The 19,098-nt window shown below is 36.4% G+C and overlaps 1 protein-coding gene across 1 annotated transcript; it reads left to right on the forward strand.

The window, feature by feature from the left end:
* The first annotated feature begins 4,749 nt into the window (after positions 1-4,749).
* LOC145156577 (cytochrome P450 76T24-like) lies at positions 4,750-6,591 on the forward strand. The gene is made up of 3 exons (XM_079075882.1): positions 4,750-5,200; positions 5,302-5,724; positions 5,803-6,591. Exons 1-3 carry the CDS (start codon positions 4,751-4,753, stop codon positions 6,412-6,414), a joined length of 1,485 nt encoding a protein of 494 aa, XP_078932008.1. The 5' UTR covers position 4,750; the 3' UTR covers positions 6,415-6,591.
* The last annotated feature ends 12,507 nt before the right edge of the window (positions 6,592-19,098 follow it).

Here is a 19,098-nt window from a genome sequence, read left to right on the forward strand (position 1 = left end):
CCATCTTGCGGCTCAAAGCATTTTCACTCAGATTTTTCTCATCACCACCATCATCAGATTGTTGTGATGATATTTGACTTGTTGTAGCCATAAAAGCATTGTAGTCAAACTGAGGTGTTGGTGTGGTCACAAATGGTGGGAAATTTGCAAGATTTGCATTAGGAATCACAAGTAAAAGTGCATTAATTAAATCTTGATACCTTTTCCTATTTTTTTCTTCGTGATGACGATCTGAAGCTTCTTGTGTGCCTTGTATCATATGTTTCTTTGTCTCATAAGAAGATGGTGTCGAAGTGTTTGAGGAACATGGCAAACCCAACGAGCATTTTAACTTCTGTCCAAGTCCAATTTTGTGAGCACGGCGATCACCAAACACCTTACGAAAGATAGCACCTTCATTTACCGCGAATCCATCAGCAGAACATAATGTTGCACGCTGAGACTGTATTTTTTTTTTCTGCAACCAACTGTCCCTGTAAAGTATTCATCTTTTCCTCATTTTCTCCAAGACCATAATATGTATCCTCAAAAGATTTGTCAAATAGTACTGGTAAAGGCCTGTTACCATTGGCTTTCCAAACCGCCTCTAGATTCTTTCCTTTTGATGGACCTCGTTTATTTTTCTATTTTGCAACAATAATATAGATATTAGAAATAACAAGATATTGAGAATATAAAAAGATGGAATTAAAATAGCAGCTTACAAGTCTCGCAAGATGTAGGTATCCTATTTGAATTCCAACGAGAATGGACACCACCACCACCACAATCTCCACCATGTCCTCGAGCTAGATCAGCAGACATGACTTCATAAATGTGACCAGAAAATTACATTAATTAACTACATCAATGCTCAACAATAAGTATTATAACAGTGCCCAACATGTAATTGCAAAAAGTCATAGGTTATATCAGTTTAAATAATAGACGATAGACTGTTTGTGCGTATATTCAAATGAGTTTCCAGTCAAATATGTTTTGACTATGTTAAAAATAAAAGAAAAATCTCACACATACATGCATACATACTCTTGAAAAAGAAAAAGAATTAACTTCCAATTCTATTTCTCTTTTGTTGTTGTAGTTCTTCACTTTTGAGAAATAAGACAATCTACAACCTTTTGTCAATTCTTACTAATTTCTAGTGTTTTTTCAAATTTTAGTCCAAGTTCAAATTTTGCTTCAAAACCCAAAACCAATGGCCAACAATGATTCAAAACCTCGGAGACAATTTCCCAAGCTTAAGATTATGTTTATAAAATTTTACAACAACCCTAATTTCAGAATCAACCATTGTGTGTGAATAGCATATAAAATTAGGGGACGACGGAGACAGGAAGATATTTGGGACATATGGGGTTGATTTGGCATTTAAAGGTTATGGATACTTGGGAAATATAGTAGAGAAGTAGAAGTAGAAAACGTTGTTTCAAAAATCCAAATCTAGAATACATATAAAAAAGAAGGATGAGAGAGCTTAATGAAAGTGAACGAGACGCTTAAGGGGGGAAGACGCCGGACCCCGGAGATGAGCCAATGCCGGAAAAGGGGTCACAGATGCATGTGAGGCAAAAACAAAGGGTATAAAGGTTTTTTCGAGAACGAATGATGGAACTCGGACATCTGAGACTAAAGCCCATCATATCCTATTTAGATCATTAAAAAAAATATATAAAGTAAATTCTATATTTAGCGATGAAATTTTGTTTCTAACTAAAAAATATAATTTTGCTACAAATATATTAAAATATTTAAAATCGTGCCTAAATTTTAGCTGCAAGATGTCATCTCAAAAAGTATAAAAAAAAACGCCATTACCTGTAAAAATTTCCCGCTTATCTTTTAGATGCAAATTGTCGTCGCAAGATACGGAAAAAATTTGAAATTTTCAAAATTTTATTAGCGACAATGTCCTTTTTAAAAGTGAGTTTTTAGACACGTCGCGGGTAAAGGGCCGCTGCAATTGGTTCGTCGCTATTGTTCCATTTGTTGCGGCTATTGTCTTCCGTCGCCGCTAAAGGTGCGTTGCCGCTAATGCTCTCTCCATCGCCATTAAAATGTCGCCGCTATTTATATGTATTTGTATACATACAAATACACATAAACATACATAATACACATACAAAATACAAATATACATACAAAAACACGTACACATACATAATAACCATACAAAATACACATATATTAAATGCATTCAAAATACACATATACATACAAATGCACATACAAATACATATCCACATCTACAAACACAAAATACACATATAAATACACATCCACAAAATCAAAATTCCGGTGAAAACAATGGTGGTGGCGGTATACTCCGGCGAGAACGGTGGGGTGATCTCAAAATTCCGGCAACCATCACCAATGGTAGAAATTTAGTCGGGAGAAGACAAAATGAAAAGAAAAGGAGAAAATGGAGAAGAGGGGTGAAATTGCAAAGATTTTGGTCTAAATCCGATGAAGTCGGCGATAGTGACTAGGGAGAAGAAGGGAAAACACAGAAGATCGGGAAAGAAAGTGAGGACGAAGAGGATTTTATTGTCGACGGCCTTTAGTGGTGACACCTACTCATTAGCAGTGACACACTGGGGGGAAAACAACGCGGGATTTTCTACATCGTCGGATCAACACTTAAATCGACGAATGTGATTGAAATGATGCGGATCGCCAGCATAAGCCTTTAGCGGCGACAAACCGGAGAGAAAACAAACGCTGGATTTCCTATGCACCCTCAACAGCCCTTTTTGGGGTTGAAATGACGTTCATCGCAAACATAAGCTTTTAACAGCGACGTTATTAGCGGCGACACACTTTTAGGGGCGACAAAAACGTGTTTTTTCTTTGTCGCTGCTAAAAGTGGTCATCGCTGCTATTGCCAGTTATTCTTATAGTGTATATTAACAACGTAAAATTTATAATGTCGAACAAAACTTGTTATTTTTCGAAAGTTTTCTAATGATAAAAGATAACATTAAAAAAAAAAAAAAAAAAAAAAAAAAAAAAAAAAAAAAAAAAAGTCGCCAAGCAGAATCTATTTTCGTCATATTTATTTGTTAGTCAACATAAATACAACGTTGTCCGCTTACTTTTATATATTTTGCTTGTCTGTTAGTTGGACAAAATAAATAGGAAATAAGATTAAAACATTTTACAAGTCTTTCAGGGAAATGTTCAATATTTTGGATGACTAACAGCTGAAGGTATTACGCTGTATTTGCATGCCAAGTATAATACTTAGCATGTAAATAACGTGAAAAATTATATGTTTTACGAACTTAGACTTCATGTAAATTATTATATACTTATCAGAGAAAATTACGAGAATAGTCCCTATCACGTTACTCATAAGCTAATAAACTTTGGTCCAATGTTTGAAAAAAATTACGATATTTACTTTTTATTTTTCCTGCCTTAAGGTGTACATTAATATATAGATAGTCAATACGTTAAGCATTAAATTAAGTGTCCACTATGGGGATATAATTCAAGATTCAATCACCGTATTCATTAATCATTAAAAACCTACCCAGGTTGTAAGCACAGATTGGCTGCTTTTAAATTATGGACTTCTTCTAAATTCCCCGTATTAATCGTTGATTTGAATTGCAATTTTCAGTATATCTCCTCTATTCTATGTTCATGTTTCAAATTTCATCCTCTTTTTTTCAAAATTTCAACTTCTATCATGTTCAATTGTCGTACTAACTTCATTTATCAAAAAATAAATTTCAAATATGTAATAAATTCTACCATTAAAAAAGTGTCGTCAATACGCTTAAATGAGAACAATATTAAATATTATAAGTAATAGTTTTATGTTAATCTTTTTAATTAACATAAAACAAAAATTTCTAAAAGGAAACAAGTTTAACATTGAAAATTGTGAATATTAACCCTTATTAGACAGTTATTAAACGGCTATTTCTCAAAGTTTTTTTATATATTTCTTTTATTTTAGTTATTTGCATATATAAATTAACTTTACAAGAAAATATTTACATATATATTTACATTTAAATCAATTCACAAACCTATATAAATCACTTATATATATATATATATATATATATATATATATATATATATATATATATATATATATATATATGGTGAGGTTCAATAGAGAACCATAATTAACCAAGGAACCAAAGAACCAATCTTTTTTTCAACTTTTAAAACTTATTTTTTATCAAAAAAAAAAACTAAAAATACATAAATTCATAACTTTTTATCCTTTTTCCAATGATATCAAATTCGATTTTTTTTTACGTCAAATTCACAATGTGAATCTTTGAAAATTCACAATGTGAATCCGGATTCACACGGTGAATCCGAAAAATATTTTTCACATTTACAATGTTAATATATAAATTTAGATATTTTTAGATTTTTTTTTTCGATAAAGAATAAGCTCTAGAAATTGAAAAAAAAGATTTGGTTCCTAACCAATAATTATGGTTCTTTATTGAACTTTTCTATATATATATATATATATATATATATATATATATATATATATATATATATATATATATATATATATATAAGCTTAAGTCTTTTCACATTATGTTGGGGCCAAAACTGCAACAGAAGTCAAATTTGGGAACAAAGTTGGGAGTTTTCCAAAGAATTAACCATGCTTAAGATTTTTAGGCGAACGAATAGGGACCATTTTGGTAATTTCAGTGCTTATAAATGAACTGATTCTATGAACGTAACAAAACCACATCCACGTAAAATAATGGAGTATCAAACCCTCTTCTTCGTGCTTTCTTGTCTTTTCCCATTGATCATCTATGCCTTAACCAATTGGAGAAGGCGCGATTCGCGGTTACCACCAGGACCTAAAGGTTTTCCCATCATCGGAAACCTCTTAGAATTCGGTGACAAACCCCACCAATCACTTGCCATATTATCTAAACGTTATGGTCCTTTAATGTCACTGAAGCTCGGAAGCAATACGACCATAGTTATTTCATCTCCTGATATCACCAAAGAATTCTTTAACACACATGATGTAGCCTTCTTAAACCGATCAGCTCCTAAGGCTATCCAACTCGGAGACTTTCATAAATACTCTATAGTTTGGATGGAGGCCGGAGATCAATGGAGAAAATTGAGAAGAATGACCAAGGAATATATGTTCTCTGTTCAACAACTAGATGCTAGTGAATTACTACGACGGGAGAAGGTATAAGTTGGATACATCAATACTATTATTGTTAAAAATAGAATAAAATAACAAAGCTGCATTGAAACTTATGTTCTCATATTTATATATTATATTCTAAGGTACAAGAACTGGTCAACCATGTTAATCAATGTTGTACAGACGGAAAGGCTTTAAACGTAGGTGCTTGTGCTTTCACGACGAGTCTCAACATCCTTTCCAACTTTATGTTTTCGATTGATCTTGCTGAATATGGTCCAAAATCAACACAACAATTCCAAGACTTAGTATTGCAAGCGATGCAAGCTGGTGCAAAGCCAGGTCTACCGGACCTTTTTCCTATACTTCATTCATTGGATCCGGTAGGGTTAATATGGTCGGAAAATGTTTATGCTAAGAAAATGTTGGCTATTTTCGATAAGATCATCAATGACAGGTTGAGAACTAGATCTGATGGCGTTTCAACCAAAAGCAATGATGTTTTAGCCTTCCTGATCAACCAACATTCCAGTTTTACTGAAAATGATATGAGACACTTATTTCTAGTAAGTAAAACCTTTTATATTTAAAACATATTGCCTATAATAGGACATGCATTGATTAAGGTTTTGTTTTATATATAGACACTATTTATGGCGGGAACCGACACCACATCAAGCACGTTGGAATGGGCCATGTCGGAGCTAATTCGTAACCCAGAGAAAATGAAAAAAACGAGGTTGGAGGTCGATAAACTCATGCAAAACAACAACAATGGAAGCATACAAGAATCTGATATTTCACAACTCACTTACTTACAAGCTGTGATAAAAGAAACTATGAGACTACATCCTCCCGCACCTTTTCTTATCCCTCGTCAAGCGATACATGACGTTGCTATTCAAGGTTTCATTGTGCCTAAAAATGCACAAATTTTGTGTAACGTTTGGGCTATGGGCCGAGACCCAAACATATGGTCAGACCCAAAAATGTTCATGCCTGAGAGGTTTTTGGACGTGAAGATTGACTATAAAGGCCAAGATTTTGAGCTTATTCCATTTGGTGCTGGAAGGAGGATGTGTCCAGGATTGAATCTTGCTAATAGAATGCTACACATAATATTGGCATCTTTAATTCATAAGTTTGACTGGAAAGTTGCAGGAGATACGAGACCACAAGATATTGATATGGGAGAAAAGTACGGGATCACATTGCAAAAGGCTGAACCACTCATGGTTATCCCTATGAAACTGTGATTGTAGTTGTTTTAATAAATAAAAGTTGAAAAACATTTGTTGTTGTACTTTGATTTTATTTGAAATCCTGTACTAATTTCTCTTATTTTGGTTAGAAACTACTTTACGTTCTTTTTTTTCTTTTTTTTTATTATTATAGATTCATGATAAAAGGATTTCCTGCTGAAATTAATAATCTAGACTTTATAGGATTTGTTTTACTTTTAGTCCATATCTCTTCCCTATTTTCTTGGTTGTTATTATCTTTTTCTTTTTTCTAGTTGTTGGGTAGTTTATATATCTGGTCGATTCCGTATTGTTTCATTATCACGATAAATGAAAATCTAGAATTCTCTCTGTTTACCAATAATTTTAAGATGGTATCAGAGCGAGGTTTAACTATTCTATCTTTTCATCTCCGTTTCGTCCTGAAGCATGGTTGAAGGAGGTGATCCAAAACCAGGATCTAGTAATACGATTGATCACTCATCACCGTATTACTTGCATCCCTTAGACTTTCCCATGTCAACGAAGTTCTTACCGATGGAAACTATGCCGACCGGGCATAAGAGATGTCGAATTTTCTCTTTGCCAAAAACAAAATAGACTTTGTTGATGGAAATGTAGAGAAACCGAAAACCACATCTGCTGAATACAATGGATGAGGTTATTGGAGTCCGGCTGTCATTCCCCTGTCATTCCCTTGATCTTCTCTCAATCGTATATATTGTTTACTTGTATAGCCCTTATTTTTAGCGCTTTCTTCTTTCCTTGTAATCTGTGTATTGTATAAATTCTTTTTACCTTAATGAAATCAGTAGCTCCTCTGGTACGCATTTGAATATGGTATCAGAGCATCAGATCAGATCCAGAAACACAAAACAAAACCCTAATCATCCCTCATGGCCGGCGATGATGCCTCCAACAGTAACAAGAACAAGAATGATAGAGAGTCAATTGATCACAACTCTCCCCTCTATCTACACGCTTCTGACTACCCAAAGCAGTTACACGTGAACGATGTGCTAACTGACAAAAAATATGGCGATTGGGAACAAGAGATGATGAATTTCTGGTTTAAAAGAACAAAACCGGCTTCATCGATGACACCTTTGGAAAACCAGAGGTGAATTCCGACAAATTTCTACTTTGGATGCGTTGTGATGCCATGATCAAAGGTTGGCTGACCACCACCATGGAGAAGGAGATTCGCAACAGCGTGAAGTACGCCAAGACAGCCACATAAATTTGGCAAGACTTAAAAGAACGCTTTGGAAAGGAGAGTGCACCCAAGGATTATGAATTGAAGCAGTCACTAAATACCACCCGACAGGAAGGAACAACTGTGTCGGCCTATTACACCATATTACGTGTTCTGTGGGACGAAATGGAGTCAATTCTTTCCACTCCTCGCTGTTCTTGTGATGGCTGTTCATGTGGGCTCGCTAAGAAACTCGCTGAAATTAAAGAAAAAGAGAGAACCTTCGAGTTCTTGATGGGACTGGATGACCAATTCAGTGTCATCAAAACACAGATATTGGCTATGCAGTCAACACCAAAACTAAGTACCGTCTATCACCTTGTTGCTGAAGATGAGCAACAACGCATGATCACTAGTTCAAAGAAGCCTGTTCATGAGACTGGTGCGTTTCAAACCATTTTCCAAGAGAAGCGTGATCAACAAAAGAACCAGCATGAAAAGAACCGGATGAAACCTGAGAAAAGCACTCCTCAAACTGGATCTTGTAGTCATTGTGGAAAAGAAGGGCACGACAGGGAGGGATGCTTCAAAAGAATCGGCTATCCTGAGTGGTGGCCAAGCAAAGGAAAGGGAAATAAATTGAAACCACGGGCAGCCATGGTCGAAACAAAATCATGCCCTATTCCAGGGATGACAAAAGAATAGTACACCAGTTTTCTCAAACTGTTTGGAGGAAACAAAGAAGAGCCAATTGTAGCGAACATGACAGGTAGAATAAGTAATGATGATGACTGGGTTGTGGATTCGGGTGCCACCGAACACATAACCTATCAGGAGCATCATTTTAAAACCTTATCAACAAACATCAATGAAAGACCAGTCACTATCCCTAATGGGGAACCCATTCCTGTGAAAGGAAAAGGTGAAATTGCCTTTAAAGAAGGAGTGAACATCAAAGGAGTCATTTTTGTTCCAAATTTCACGTGCAATCTCTTATCAGTTCGGAGACTCACCAAAGAACTTAACTGTACAGTGAAGTTTTTTTTTCCCAATTTCTTTGTTTTACAGGATTTGGAAGCGGGGAGCTTGATTGGATCGGGTGATTGTCGTGATGGTCTCTATTGGATGGGGGGGGAATAAAAGAAGAAAGGAAAGCAATGATGGTGTCAATGGATGCATGGCATAAACGACTTGGACATGCGTCTCACGTAAAGTTGTCTCGTGTTAATTTTCTTAAGGATATTGCTTCAAATCTTAGAACAATGGTTTGTGATTCTTGTAATAAAGCAAAACTCACTCGATTACCTTTTCCGATTAGTAACACTAAAACTACCCACTGTTTTGATTTGATTCATTGTGACATTTGGGGGAAATATAGAAAACCATCATTAACAGGAGCAAATTATTTCCTTACTATAGTCGATGACTATAGTAGGGCGGTATGGGTATATTTGATCAGGCACAAAAACGATGCAAGCAATTGCCTAATTGATTTTTGCAAAATGGTGAAAACACAATTTGAAAGAAATATCAAAAGGATTAGGTGCGACAATGGTGGGGAATTCGTTTCAAATAACATGAATGAGTTCTATAGAAAACAAGGCATCATTTTGGAAACCACTTGCCCACATACCCCGCAACAAAATGGAGTGGTAGAGCGAAAACACAGACACCTCTTAGAAATTGCTCGAGCTTTACGTTTTGAATCATGTCTTCCCACAGCCTTTTGGGGGGACTGTGTACTGACAGCAACATACATTGTTAACCGTTTACCCTCAAAGGTAATAGATGATAAAACACCATATGAGGTCTTATTTGGTGTGATTCCCGAATACGACCACATGAGAGTTTTGGATGTCTCGCATACTACATGAACACCGAGACGAATGGGGATAAGTTCGAACCCAAAGGAAAGTCGGGGGTATTCCTAGGATACCCTCCCGGGAAGAAGGGATACAAGATCTTCGATTTGGAACAAAGAAAAATGGTAATAACAAGAGACGTTAAATTTATTGAAGAGGTTTTTCCTTTCTCGAAAGCCGAGTTAAAGATTTCTGAACAAGAAATCTTTGATCACTTGAGTCCCATCTCACAATGTGATAAATCACATGATGAACCAGCAAAAACCATGGAGACCGCCATTGAGACAGAGGGAGATTCCATGCAAGACAATACCGATGAAGCCAATAGACTTAATAACAATTTGAACGAAGATGTTTTCGAGGAACAATCAGAAGAAATTATCGAGAACACACAAAGTGATGACTTTCATGACACGCACATGGAAGATCATTTAGAGCAACCAGTTGCTCAACAGGGGATTGAAGAAGGAAGGCAAAAGAACACTTGAGTGATTATCAAGTGAATCTTCCCCCATCCACCGACCACACGCTATCAGGTTCCAATCAAGACTTCTCGACGGTACATCCATTAACTCATTATGTTTCATATGAGTATTTTTCTAATACTCACAAAGCTTTTTTATCCGCCATCACAAATCATGATGAACCAAAATACTTTCACCAAGCAGCTCAAAGTGAAGATTAGAAGGAAGCCATGTGAAAAGAGATACGCGCCCTTGAACAAAATGGGACGTGGAGTCTTGAACAATTACCAAAAGGAAAAAGGGCAATCGATTCAAAATGGGTGTACAAGATTAAGTTCAAACCGAATGGCGAGGTAGAAAGATATAAGGCAAGACTTGTGGCGAAAGGTTTTACGCAAATGGAGGGAGTTGATTACCACGACACGTTTGCACCTGTTGCTAAACTGGTGACTTACGAACACTTCTAACCATTGTCGTGAAGCAAGGATGGGAGATACAACAGCTAGACGTCAACAACGCTTTCCTTCATGGAGATTTAGAGGAAGAAGTTTATATGAAAATTCCTCAAGGTTTCTCGAAAAGGGATGAAACGAGGGTGTGCAAACTCAGAAAGTCTATATATGGCTTAAAGCAGGCGTCTCGAAATTGGTATTACAAGTTCACAAAATCTCTTACTGATCTTGGTTACAAACAATCCAAGGCAGACAATTCTCTTTTCATTTATAGAGATGGTCATACTCACGTTGCAACCCTCATCTATGTAGATGATGTGATACTTGTTGGAAACAATATGAATTGGATTGAAAGAACAAAGTCTCATCTTGACAGAGAATTCAGCATTAAGGACCTTGGACCCTTAAAATATTTTTTGGGGATTGAAGTGGCGAGAACATCCTTAGCCAACACAAATACACATTGGATATTCTGCAAGATAGTGGGTTACAGGGATGCCGACCTAGTTCCTTTCCCATGGAACCAAACCTCAAACTTAACAAAGTAGAAGAAGAAGAAAAGATTGACGCAAGCCAATATGGAAGACTCATAGGACGATTACTTTACTTACAGGTTACTCGCCCTGACATAGCCTATTCGGTTAGTGTCCTAAGTGAATTCGTTGGAGACCCAAGGCGTGTTCACTTGGATGCAGCTAATAGAGTCTTGTGATATCTTAAGACCACCGTTGGTCAAGGGATTCTGCTCTCAAACACCAAAAATACCGACCTTGTAGCCTACTGTGATGTTGATTGGTTGGGGTACCCACTTAGTAGACGATCGAGGTCGGGTTATGTGCTACTGTTAGGGGGAGCCCCGATATCATGGAAGTCGAAGAAACAGTCTGTTGTTTCACGTTCTTCGGCTGAAGCAGAGTACCGGGTAATGGCTATTGCTGTTAGTGAAGTCACTTGGGTTCGTTGGCTGTTGAAAGAACTCGATGTCATAGTGACTGGACCTACACCTCTATTTTATGATAACCAAGCAGCAGAACATATAGCAAATAATCCCGTTTTTCATGAAAGGACGAAACACGTCAAGATGGATTGTTTTTTTGTCCGTGAACGCGTTGAACGTAAAGAGATTGTTGCTATTCACATCAACTCAAAACAACAGGTTTCCGACGTACTGACCAAGCCCCTTGGTTCTCATATTTTACAAACCCTTTTGGTCAAGTTGGGCATTCGAAACTTAAATGCTCCAACTTGAGGGGGAGTATTGGAGTCCGACTGTCATTCCCCTGTCATTCCCTTGATCTTCTCTCAATCGTATATATTGTTTACTTATATAGCCCTTATTTTTAGCGCTTTCTACTTTCCTTGTAATCTGTGTATTGTAGAAATTCCTTTTACCTTAATGAAATCAGTAGCTCTTCTGGTACACATTTGTATAGAGGTGTTATGCAATGATAAAGGGATCGCTAACTGCAACCATGGAGAAAAGCATCTGAGGCAGCGTGAAATACGCCACCACAGCCTCACATTCAGACTAGTCAGACTTACAGGAAAGGTTTGGAAAGGAGATCTGTGCCAAGGTCTTATGAACTAAAACAAAAGATCCCAAATACTCGTCAAGATGGGAGCAGTGTTTCTACCTACTACACACACTGCACTACACACATCGCAGAGTCTTGTGGGACGAGTCTCAATCAATTTTTTTCCTTTCAATTCCTTATTGTTCCTACAAGAAATGTACCTGTGACCTGGGCAACAAAATTAAAGAACACCTCGAAAAGAAAGGCGTTATGAATTTTTAATGGGTCTGGATAATGATTTCAATGTTATCAAAACCCAAATCCTAGCAACCACACCCGTTCCCACTCTCGGAATTGTCAATGACATGGTGGCAGAGGACGAAAGACACAAGATGATATCAAATGAAAGCCGAGCCATGAAGAAATCTATTGCGTTCAGGATTTTTCAAGGACGAGAAAACAGTTTCAGGCAGTCGAAGGAGAAGAATGCTATTAAACAAAAAAAGGAAAGCAAGAAAAACGATCAAATTCAATGTACGTTCTGTAGAAATGGCGGATATAAAGAAGAGGGATGTTTCAAATTGGTCCGTTACCCAGACTGGTGGCCCGGGAAGAAGGACGATAAAACGAAGTCAAAGGCAGCCTGCGTGGACACAGGGACGACCCACATACTCGGATTGAGCGAAGAACAGTACCAAGCGTTTGTGAATTTCTTTTATGGTAACAATGTTGAAACCAAACCTGCTAACATGGCAGATAATGGAGAAGATGTTTTCATTGTTGAATCGGGTGCACTGAGTACATAACCCGACTTCTTACTTTTCTTGAAAATAAAAGAAGTGCCTAGAATGAGGCCCCTGTTATTACACCAAATGGGCATGTCATCCTTGTTGAAGGAAAGGGTGACCTCATACTTCCAAGGGGACCAAAATTGAAAGGGGCTCTTTATGTTCCAAATTTTAAATATAATATTCTTTTGGTTATAGCCGATTGAGCAATGATCTCCAATGTGTCATTACCTTCTTTCCTAATTTTTTTGTGATGCAGGGATTGCGGTCAAGGACCTTGATTGGATCGGGTCAATGCCAAGGGGGGTTGTATCTAATGAACATGTCCGGAGAGATAAGATATGTCATGACGACTACAACATACACATGGCATAAAAGATTGGGACACACAATAAAGGGGAATCTTTCAAAAGTCATTTCATTCAAAAGGAATTCAAATAAACTTAGTAATGTGTTTTGTGACTCTTGTGTTAAGGCAAAACATGCCCAAACTCCTTTTCCTAGTAGCTTCATTAAAACAAATCGTTGTTTTGAACACGGGCAAAAAAAATTTCTCACTATAGTTGATGATTACAGTAGGGTTGTATGGATTTTTCTCATAAAACATAAAAGCGATACCAATCAATGTTTGATAAATTTTCACAAGTTTGTTACAGTTCAATTTGGGAAAAAAATTAAAAGAGTCAGATGTGACAATGGTGGGGAGTTTACATTTAACTCGATGATGATTTGTTATGAAAAAAATAGAATTTTTTAGAAATCACATGCCCTCATACCCCCCCCCCCCCCCAACCCCAACAAAATGGGGTTGTGGAAAGGAAACACATACACTTACTTGAAAAAGCTCGATCTTTACGATTTGAAGGGAATAATCCAAAAAGATTTTGGGGAGAGTGCATTCTAACCTTTGCATACATAATAAATAGCCTTCCTTCAAAGGTGATCAAGGACAAAACACCCTACGAGTTAGTATGGAAACAAAAGCTTGAATATGAGAACGTAAGAATTTTTGGGTGCTTGGCCTATTTTAGAAACACGAATACGAAAGGATATAAATTCGAAAAAAGAGGTAAACCTGAAATTTTTTTGGGGTATCCTCAAGGGAAAAAGGGGTACAAAATCTGCGACATTGAAACTAGAAAAATTATTATAAGTTGAGATGTGTTTTTTTTATTGAAAGTGTCTTTCCTTTCAAGAATTCCACCATCACAGAAAATTTGCATTGGGATGAACCAACAAAGCTTCACGATGGGTCTCAACAACCCATTTTTCCTGACCATATTGAAAATAAAAGTGTTGAAGTCAAATAGGCTACAACCTGTGAAGGGAACACAACAGCCTAACAAGAAAATGAAAGCTCGATTGAGTTGAATGATAATTTGGACTTTCGCCCTGATGAGTCCATAGACTTGGGCTCTGATGAGTCCACAGTTAATCATGATGAACGTGAGCTAAAAGAAAGAAGAACTTGATCTCAGCCAGCACACTTCAGTAACTATGTCGTCGAGCTTCCCCCTTCGCTCAAAGGCTCTCAACCCGACTCCAATGAAGCACACTCGACGGTACACCCCTATCTCACTTTGCTTCTTGTAAGTTTTCTCATTCTCACAAAGCATTCCTAACGGTCATCGAATCCACCAATGAGCCAAGTTGTTTGGCGTGAAGCAATGCAACAAGATAAAGCTCTTAAAAAAAACATGGACGTTAGAGAAACTACCGGAAGGAAAATGAACTACAGACTCAAAATGGGTCCATAAGATAAAATACAAATCAAATGGAGAGGTTGAAAGGTACAAGGCAAGACTCGTACACAAATGGAAGGGGTGGACTACCATGAAACTTTTGCTCCAGTTGCTAAACTCCTTACTGTTCGAACATTACTGGTTGTGGCAACAAAGAAAGGCTGGATCATACATCAACTCGACGTTAATAATTCCTTTCTGCATGGCGATCTAGATGAAAAAGTTTACATGAAAATCCCTCAAGGATTCTCGAAGGAAGGTGAAACTAGAGTGTTTCGTCTTTGTAAATCTTTTTACGGGCTCAAACAAGCTTCAAGAAATTGGTATCAAAATGCACGAGTTTTATTCTCACCTTAGATTTTAAACAATCAAAGGTTGACTATTCCTTGTTCTTGTATCAGAATGGAGGCATTTATATTGCCAATCTAATTTATTTAGATGATTTTATCATTGTTGGAAACAGCATCGAAAAGATTCATCAGAAAAGAAGCAACCTGGCGATGAATTCAGTACCAAAGATCTTGGTCAAGTAAAATAATTCATTGGAATTGAAGTGGCAAAGATTTCTGATGGTTTGGCCATTAGCTAACAAAAATACATCTTGGACATCCTTAAAGATAGTGGTATGTTGGGTTGTTGACCAAGTGCTTTTACTTTTGAGAAAGGGACCAAACTGGAAAAAGGTGAGGAGGAAGCTCGAGTAGATGCCACCCAATATCGAAGACTAGTGGGCCAGTTACTATATTTACAAGCTACCAGTCCCGATACTTCATATACAGTCAATGTCTTAAGCCAATTTGTAGCAAACCCAAGACAAAATCATTCAGAGGCTGCAAATCGAGTTATGAGGTATCTGAAAGGAACACCAGGACAATGCATCCTTCTTCCTTGTGAGGGACCATCTAATTTGACTGCATATTGTGATTATGATTGGCTTTAATTTCCGTTTACAAGATGTTCAAGAAGGGGATATTTACTTTTGTTTGGTGGTGGTCCTATTTCTTGGAGAATAAAACACAATCTGTGGTATCTCGATCTTCAGCGGAGGCAGAATATCGAGCAATGGCTTCCACTATTAGTGAAATTCTTTGGATGAGGTGGTTACTAAAAGATCTATAGGTTATCATACCAATACCCACCCATTTATTTTGTGATAATCAGGTTGCTCGTCACATTGAAAAAAACCATGTTTACCATTAACGAACAAAGCACGTAGAAATGGATTGGTTTTTCATTCGTGAACGAGTAGAGACTAAACATATTCTACCATAGGAAATTGACAGAAAATTCATCTTGCAAATTTACTCACTAAGGGTCTTGGCACCTAACAACTTCATTCCTTACTGAACAAGATAGGCATTAAATACATACGTGCTCCATCTTGAGGGGGAGTATAGGATTTCTTTTATTTTTAGGCCATATCTCTTCCCTATTTTCTTGGTTTGTTATTATCTTTTCCTTTTTTATCTATTTGTTTGCTAGTTTATTTATTTGGTTGATTCTATATTGTTTCATTATCACGATATATGAAAACCTAAAATTCTCTCTGTTTACTGATTTTAAGATGATATTATTTTCTATAACTAATTAAGGATTATTACTCTAAGTAATTCAACAATTCTAAGAGGTATGATCATAAAATAAGAGGATTGCAATGGTTGGACCATGGTGTTTGATCGATTTGGGCCATTCCCAGCATGTATTGGGTCAACCCAAAAGAAGATTGTTGATCGATATGTATCAAAGGGCGTAATATTGTTGTCTCTTCCAATAGTTCAGATTGGTCATATAGCTATGATAAAGGGTTCTGTTGGTTCAGTGTCTCAACCAATTTCTGATGTGTGTGTGTCTGTATATATATATATATATATATATATATATATATATATATATATATATATATATATATATATATATATATATATATATATATATATTGTAACGACCCGAAAATCATATTGTAAACGATGTTAGTTTTTCCGTTACTCGAAGAGCTATTTATGCAAAATATTTATCTTTATGAGGTTAAAATGGAATAAATTAACTAAAAATAGTATTATTTTATATATCTAAAAGAATTAATCAAAATTAAAAAGTGTGTAATTTAATGAAATTGATTTATGGAATTATTAGGGTAAAAATAATTCATTTAATAGGTAAAGATGATGTTGATGAGCTAAGTTTTTTTTAAAGAAATCTAATTTGTCAAGATTCTAGGGTTAGGATGGGAAGGATTTAAAAATTTGATTTATGAGGGTTCAATAGGTAAATTTGTGGTATAACTCCCAAGGAGGAGGATCGATCCTCCTCCCTATGTTTGTTCCTTCCCATCGTGACTTATATATGTATAAAAAACGCTCGACACTTATTATTGCTTGTGGATAGTCGACGATTGAAGGCCAAGAGAAAAAAACAAACACTCCCTTGTTTGCGTTGGCAGCAAGAGAGGGAGGAGGAAGGACGATCGGTTTAGGAGGGTGCGAGGAAATGTGACCGAGAAGAGAAGGGGGAGGAAGAAATATTGCTATTGTCGATTTATGTGGTGATCATAGGCTGCGAAAATCATCCAATTGGTGGTAAAATTCTCTTATAATCTCTTTTGTGGTGTTAATCTATCAAGTTCCTTGTCAATTGATGATTGTTGTTGTCAATTCTCTTCCTAATTGATGATTACAATCTCATCTTCTTCTTCCTAGAAACATTTCAAGGTTCATATGGTGTAATTTCACTTTTGATGGGTGTTTATGATGGCTCAATTGTTGTTAAAATTTTGTTGAGCACTTTTAATAATTTTATTGTTTAAGTTCATGTTTTGATTAAAGTTTTGGGGTCACAATCTTTCTTGTTGATTTCTAAAACTTATATTAACTTCCACCATGAATCAAGTGGATATTTTTTTTGTGATAAAATCATGTTTTGAGTCACCCAATAAGCCTCAGATCAATCTCTCAAAGTCCGTCCATGAGACTTGGTGGTGGAAGAAATCCAAACTCCTATTTGTGCAATCTACTTTAACAATGTATTTTGCTTTCCACCAAATGTTATGTACCTTGAAGTATGGCTTGTGGTTGGAATTGTTATTTCTATTTCTTGACATGTTACTTCTGTTACGAAGTTAGTTTTTACCTTTATTGGTGTTCTTGGTGATGACTTAATGGGTTAAGTGGTAAAATGTCTTTAAAACCCAAAGCTATAAATTGCAAGAAATTGTCGAATCTGCCCTTGTATTGGAAAAATTATAAACAAAACACCAGGAGTCGGATTAATGATCTGTAGATTCTTAAAGTTTGCATTTTTAGTATAATTTGTCCATAAATGTTTCCAGGACCTATTGTTGCCGCCAACTTATGTGAAAATCACATTTTTCACCAGATGGTCAGAATATAGCTGCATTGATAGGCAGTTTTGTAAAAATCATATAAAATTGTAGAAAAATCTTTTGGATCTTTAAAAGTACTTTCTGAAAAGCTACAATTCTGAACTTCTGTAATATGAAAGAAAAATAAAAATTTTACAAGTCCCAAGGGTGCTAACACAGCTGATTAGTTGATTTATGTGTCTGGGTTATGGATTTGTCATCTTTGACATTGTAGAAATCCAATAAACTTTTTATTTGTATTGTAACAGGGGAAAGGGTGATACTTCAACCTTTACAAGACTTGAAGTGTGAGTTGGTCACAACTCCATGGTTTCTAAAAGTATATTGTTTGAAGTATCCCATATCTTAGATGGAATGGGATGAACCTAGTTATCTAGGATGCATGTTCCCTTTTGAAGATTGACTGTTGTGCCATGTTTGTTGAAATATTTTATGTATAACGATATCAAGGATGTTGCATGCTAGATTCCTCTTTGTTTCTTGTGAGATGTGAGCTAAGGCCATGCTAGATTGAGTGATGTGTATGAATATTATGTGATGTGAGAATGTTAATTCTTGTTTGAAAATATTTGTCTAAAATGTTTTAGGACAAGCATGCTAGTGTTGTATTATATTTATAGAAGTACTGTGATTGAAAGCAGTGTGTGATGTAAAATTTAATAACTACATAAAAGTGCATGTTTGCGTGGAATGAACCCTAAAAGAGGTAATGTGTTAATAAAAGTAAATTCATAAAACTTACATGATTACTTGAAGAGGGTGAAAAGTGTAACTCCTTAATTGATTAATAATATCAAATTAAAAAGGGAATACACTAGCGTGGCGAAGGGTAGTAACCTAGTTGTAGGTATATACCCTATCCGGATAATATGATGACCTTGTGGGTTGAATGATACCTATAGGATAAGAGCTTAAGCAAACTTTGATGCCAAATGGTTTTTCTAGACAACCACTCAGGACATGGTCCTCGTGCACCTTGGTATACCGGGACTGGAGTGATGTTGGTCAAGCGGTAGGACCGGCGCAAACATCATGTGGGAACTGGGAGGTGTAACATGATGGAATTGACACCGATCGTACCAATCCTTAACGACAATGCATGTATACGTATGTGCAAAGTCGGAGTAACGAACGCAACACACCGGGAGCAATGATTACGGGTGAGAGTCGCGCCTCAACTAGAGCATTGGGTCGTGCCGGTCATGTTAGTATCGAACATGGTACTTGTCTTGGGTGTTTGTGGTGAATAAATAGACCCTAACTAGGAGGTATTACTTTAATAATTACAACGATGGTGAGCGGT

Source organism: Lactuca virosa, chromosome 2 (assembly GCF_052849685.1).
Source record: "Lactuca virosa cultivar CGN04683 chromosome 2, Lactuca_virosa_CGN04683_v6, whole genome shotgun sequence".
Taxonomy (NCBI): domain Eukaryota; kingdom Viridiplantae; phylum Streptophyta; class Magnoliopsida; order Asterales; family Asteraceae; genus Lactuca; species Lactuca virosa.